At 36.6% G+C, this 6,443-nt stretch overlaps 1 protein-coding gene across 1 annotated transcript in view; it reads left to right on the top strand.

The window, feature by feature from the left end:
• The window catches only part of DCC (DCC netrin 1 receptor), a 1,113,394-nt gene that overhangs the window by 817,764 nt on the left and 289,187 nt on the right, over nucleotides 1-6,443 (top strand). The window contains exon 13 of the mRNA XM_007935560.2: nucleotides 1,902-2,043. Coding sequence (XP_007933751.2) covers nucleotides 1,902-2,043 — 142 coding nt within the window. The remainder of the gene's footprint in view (nucleotides 1-1,901; nucleotides 2,044-6,443) is intronic.

The raw sequence follows: 6,443 nt of genomic DNA, 5'->3' as shown, positions 1-6,443 counted from the left end.
CCATGTATGTCAGAAAATATCTTGTTGTTGTACTTAATGTTGTTAGTTGCTGTTGAGTCCCTCTGCCTCCTCTCAACCTTATGTCAGATCCTGTGTCACCTTTGTGGTTGTTGGTATGCTTTAGTCCATTGTTGCAGCCACCAAGTCTACTTATCTGATTGAAGATTTCCTTCGTTTTCCTTGGTTTGCTACCAAATATGATTGTACTTATACAAGTGCATATCCTTATAGTATACTCTTTTTTATATTTGATTATTTATTTGGTTCTTTTGAGAATTCTAGGTTTAAAATCCTGTATGATTAGAGTTTTATAAGTATTGCCCCATTGTTTTCTAAGTTGTGTTCTTGTGGAGAAATCTGATCCAATTCTTACTCCTGATGATTTTTTATGTGACCCACTTTTTCGTTTATCCATGTATGAAAATTTTCCCCTCCCCTAACCTATCCTGGTGCTTTGGTATTTCATATCAACATGCTTTGTTACATTTCTTTCTCATTTGTTTGTATTGGTAATGTGATATTTTTTTGCTAATTTACTGGCTTCTTTTTTTTTCCTGATTTTTCCTTCTCTAGCCTTAATAGTTGGATGTTAGAAATTGTAAATTAAACCTTAATTTCTTATCCTTTTTCTCTTATTTCCTATGACAGTCTTTTTTCCTCTGAATTCTGGGAGATTTCTTTTCTCTTCCTACTCAACTATTGAATATTTAATTTGTGCAATCAAATCATAATTGCCAAAAGCTTTTCTTTCTTAAACTCTCATTATTCCTGTGTTTTTCTCCTGTTCTTTTTAAATGGATGCAATATCTTCTCTTAGGTTACTGGGATAGTAATGATAGTGTTGGGTAATTTTTCACCTATATGCATTACTGTTGTTTTCTTCAGGTGCCATTATCTTTTTGTTTATGTTTTCCTATTTTTCATGCTAGACGCTTTAGTTGATGTCTGGAGACTTAAATTGCCATATTAAATTAAAAGTGAAGTCCTCCAAAGCTGATTGCAACTGGCTAATTTTAGTGCATGAGTGGGACTTGTTAAGTGTTGGGCATCGTAATTAGGGGATTGCTCAGGCAATTATTTTCTCTAGGGGCTACCCATTTCATTTTCTCTGGAAAATCTATTCTGGTTGCCATTGCTTATGGTATCATATAGAGAAAGAAGTCTTGAGAGTCTCACTTTACAGTTCAAGACTTGGACTTAACTCTTACCTTCATTCTTCTTCTCTTCAATACCTGATATGTACAAACATGCCACTTCTGTTTCTACATCCTCAGAGTTTAAAGCTCTCACCTACTCCAAGGTCAGGGAGGATTGGTAGATTGGTTTTACTGGGTGTGAGTGGAAACCTGAGGGACTAACTGATCTTTATGACTTTCAACCCACCCTCTACTTCCGCGCTGTGCTTTAGCCCTGCCTTTCAAGACATCTAGCAAACACCAGTGGTCCAGGCTTTCCTGAATTTTGTCATAGAAATTTCCTAGCTTTTTATCAGTATATCTTCAGTATTTAGGTTTCACCCTCTTAGGTTCAGTCACCACACCTTCCTCCAATGTCTGACTTCCAAATATTTGTTGACATCTCTCATCTGCTATAGTCCTAATCTAAATTTCCTTAGGGCTTTGCATATTTTAAAATATTTTCTTATCATTTTAGTGGCATTGTTCAAGGGAGAGATGGCAATGCATACAACCAATCAAATGAACTGTAAATTTCTATAAAAATTTGACAAATAGGAATGCTATCCACTGTAAAAATTGATTTAATTTGGTTGTGAGGGGCAATTCCTAACACTTCCTCCCTCTCTGCCTTATTTATACTTAGGTTTGGGTCACTTCTTTGACTCTGGGTCCTTTGGGTCCTTCCTTTCTCCAGTATTTTAATTTACATCTATTATTTTACAGAGTATCAAAGTAAGCTGGCTGCCTCCTCCATCAGAAACACAAAATGGATTTATTACAGGCTATAAAATTCGACACAGAAAAACGACCCGCAGGGGTGAGATGGAAACACTGGAACCAAACAACCTCTGGTACCTATTCACAGGTCAGTGTTCACATGGTGTAGCCTTGCAAGGTCTTGATGAATAAAATGCTTTAGGAATAAAATATACTCTCACTTCAAGGGAACATTGTTTTTTATTCCCACCACCACCAACCCCCCCCGACAGGTGACATTTATTGGCCTGAACAAGAATAACCTTTATATTTTTAACTTTATATTCTCTATACTAGTTTCACTACACACTTTGCTTCTGGATTATCATCTTAATAAATATAACAGAATTTTGTACATCATGGGTTCAGTCAACATCAGTTTCTCAGCATTGCTGATTCAGCAGTAGCTCCTGCCATCTAACTACTTGAAATGCCATCTAATAAAATGCTTCCAAGGTTTAGTCATTTGATTTCTCCCACCTCCCCCACCCAATCTCCAGGGCTGAGAATGGGGTTAGAAAATGGGAGAGAGATAGATTGCCTAATAAAGAGAGAGTTCATTCTACTTCCCATATAAATAAAAATATATTGACTTTAGTAGCTATATTAGTAGGACTTATAGTCAATAAAAAGGAGCTCTAGTGGTGTAGTGCCTAAGGCATATGACTGCTAACCAGAAGGTTGGAGGTTCCACGGAAGGAAGACTGTGCAATCTACTTCTGGAATGATTTACCACCTCAGAAACCCAAAGTGGGTCACTATGAGTCAGAATCGACTTGGTGGCAGTGAGTTTGGTTTTTTGGTATAGTAGGTAAAAAGGAACTCTAGTGGTGCAATGCCTAAGGCATTTGACTGCTAACAAGAAGGCTGACAGTTCAAATCCACCAGCCACTCCACAGAAGGAAGATGGCACAATCTATTTCCATAAAACTTTATTGCCTTGGAAACCCAATGGGGATTGCTGTGTCAGAATCAACTCGATGGCAGTGGTTTTGGTTTATAGTAGGTAAAACTTGTCTACAAAAATTCAACAAAGTTTCATGCAGAATTTGAGGGTGTTTTTTTTAATCAAATGATTAATCATATATTTCTTTTAACTACTGCACCGCTTAATATGTATCAGTTCAGATTCCTAGAAGACAGAAAGAGACCAAGGCAAGGCTTCCAAGATAATACCTTTTGGATTGCAAGGCCTGAAGAATTAGAATGAAGGAAAAAGGGAATTAAGATAGGGAAGAAGAGAAATCAAATAATGGTGGTACGTTATTGAGAGGGGCACAAGTTTTGAACATACACAGAACCTGCTAGGCCATGCAGTGTTAAGAGGCCATATTAACTACTATATCTTGCCATAGTCTATGGCTGGATATGGATAGGAAGTGTGGACAGTTTCTCTTTCTCTCTTGCCTGTCTCTGGTCAAAGTCCACCCACAGGTTGTTTATTACTCTGTACTTCCAGTTAGTCCCATGGCGGCGAGCCAGAGTTCCTGGTTAGATGTACAGAGAGAGCTTTCCTTGCAGTCAGCACTTTATGAAATGGTGGCTTGGGCTAGAGTAACAGTAGTGCTCCAGGCTTTATAGCCATAGGTATAGCATGAGCTATTACAATGGGCTTGGGAGGCAAAGCATGGAGCAGTGGCCCATGATGGATCTGTAGGTGGAGATGAGAGATTCTGAGTGACATATAAGCTAGGCCAGGACAATATTCAAACCATAAATAATGTGTTGTTGTTGTTATGTGCCATCGAGTCGGCCCCAACTCATAGCGACCCCTCCTTGGGTTTCTGAGGCAGTATCACTATGGAAGTAGATTGTCCCATCTTCCTTCCGAGGAGTGGCTGGTGGGTTTGAACTGCCAACCTTCTTGTTAGCAGTCAAGTGCCTTAGCCACTATACTACCAGATTTCCTATAAATAATATAGTTTACACCTAATGGATAAAATAAACTATCTTTGCAAATGAGAAAAAAACAGTATACATGTAACCCCTAGGAGCTCTGGTGGTGTAGTGGTTAAGGCATTTGCCTGCTAACCAAAAGATAGGTGGTTTGAATCCACTAACTGCTCCATGGAAAAAAGATGAGGCAATCTTCTTCTATAAAGATTTACAGCCTTGGAAACCCAATGAGGGTCAAATGAGTCAGAATTGACTAGATGGCAGTGAGCCTATATTTATATACATAGGTATATAGAGATGTACACCTAATTTACTCCTTTTTCTATACTGGGTACTAAGTAGATTTCCATTTGAAATCATGACATATGAGTATACATGCATGACATGCATGCACATATACTACATGCATGTATACACACATACGATGTATACATGTATACACAAACACACAGGTAAATTTTAAGTTTTTGCTTAGCCTGTACTCTGAAGCTTGATAGTAGCCTGTTTATTTTGCCTCTTACTGTACAATTATAACACTTCAGCATGCTGTTGGAGATGCATCTAGGATAGATTGCCAAAAATCATATTATTTATTTTGAATCTGGACAAAAGGACATAAGCAGGTCCTGTGAAATCTAAAAGGAAGTTATGAAACTCTACCATGTCATTTAAGAAGCTTAAAGAAAACCTAGATACTGTCTCTTTTTTCCTGATGAGATAAAGAAAGAAAGGAAAAAATAAAATAACTGAAGTTAAATATAGGTGCTCATTAGGATAATCTGTCAAAACATGAAATTTATTTTGAGAGAGATCACCAATGTTGAAAAATTTTGGGGAAAATTTTTCAGTACAATTCCTAAGATTTATGATTAGACCAGAACCAGTCACTGGGTAGTTCATTTCAAATCCTGGCAACCCCTGTGTGTCAGAGTGGAGCTATGCTCAATAAGGTTTTTGGTGGCTGGGTTTTTGGAAGCATTTCACAAGGTCTTTCTTCTGAGGAATGTCTGAGTGGAATCGAACCTATAACTTTTCAGTTAACATGTGAACTGTCTGCACCACTCAGGGACTCCTTCACTCCCTAGCTATTGATCTAGTTAAAAACCACCTTCAGATAACTCATTTGTATCTATGCTGGAGGAGCTCTGGTAGCATAGTGCCTAAGGCACTTGGCTGCTAACCAGAAGGCTGGCAGTTCAAAGCCACCAGCCACTCCTCGGAAGGAAGGTTGGGCAATCCTACTTCTGTAGGGATACTGCCTTGGAAACCCAAGGAGGGGTCGCTATGAGTCGGGACCAACTTGATGGCACATAACAACAACAACAACACAACATCTACGCTGGTAGATTAGAATGGACCCTGAGCATGGTTTAATCCACCCTATCTCTTACAGATACAGGGATTGGAAGCCTGAAACTTTTCTATCATTCCTTTTCCAATTCAAATGCAAAAGATTAAAATTGTAAAATGAACATATTTCCAAAAAATAATAAATGATGAGTATTCCAACAGAGAAAATAAAGGCTGAGTATTTAATTCACAGGACTGAAATGACTAATAAACATGAAAAAAATGTTTAATCTCATTAATAATTAGAAAAAAAGCAAATTAAAACAAAAATGAGTTTGCATTTTTCTTTGATTAAAGTGATAAAAATAAAAATGAATGATGGCAGCCTGTACTGGAAAACATATGAAAAATGAGAAATCTCATATATTGCTTATGGGACAGAAAATTCCTAGAGCTTTCTGAAAAATAGTGAGCAGATATGTTTCTGTGTGTGTGTGTGTGTGCGTGTGCATGCATGTGTGTGTGTGTGTGTGTGTGTCTACATAGATGTTATGACTTAGGTTTCCAATGTCTAGGAATTTATGCTAAGGAAGTAATCACACTTTTTGAAAAATTTTTAAATATAAATATATTCACTGCAATGTCACTTTAGTGACAAAAAATAATAGAAGATCCTAAGTCTTAATCGACTTGACGACAGTGCCTTTTGAAAATTATACAATAATATGCAGTTGACTTGATAATTTAGTATAATCATACCACAGATTACTGAACATCTATTGAAAATAATGTGTGAAAATATTAGACATGTTAAATGTTTAAAACAAATGGTTAAATGAATAACTCGGTTTTCAAGCACTATTAATGCATAAATCCATACACCCATATTTGTATAACAAAAATCGATATGAATGCATAGCAAAACTTCAGAACTATTTATAATATATATACTATTAATAGTGATTTTCACTTACTTTTGTAACAATAAAATATGTATTTTTCAATTGCTTCTGAAAAGTTAAAAACAAAAATTCATGACTCTATCAGCATGTTATTACTTTCAGTTACCACAATTGAAGATTTCTTCCCATTAATGCTAACTCTGTATCTGGTATATAGCTAAGGAGAGAGTGGTCAAGTGTGTAAATGAACAGTAGTAAACCACTGGACTAAAATAACTTACTGGTGTGGATTGCTAGTATTATGAGTTATTTAGGGAAATAGAATTTAACATAGTCAGCTCACTATTAGTGAACCTAGATTTGGACTCCCTACATAAGCAAAATTTTAGGATTTTCCCTCTATAGAAGGTAAAATCATAAG

The sequence above is a fragment of the Orycteropus afer genome, unplaced genomic scaffold (assembly GCF_000298275.1).
Source record: "Orycteropus afer afer isolate SDZICR_OR568_19922 unplaced genomic scaffold, OryAfe1.0 scaffold00029, whole genome shotgun sequence".
NCBI lineage: Eukaryota > Metazoa > Chordata > Mammalia > Tubulidentata > Orycteropodidae > Orycteropus > Orycteropus afer.
This window is presented reverse-complemented; position numbering and strand designations above follow the sequence as displayed.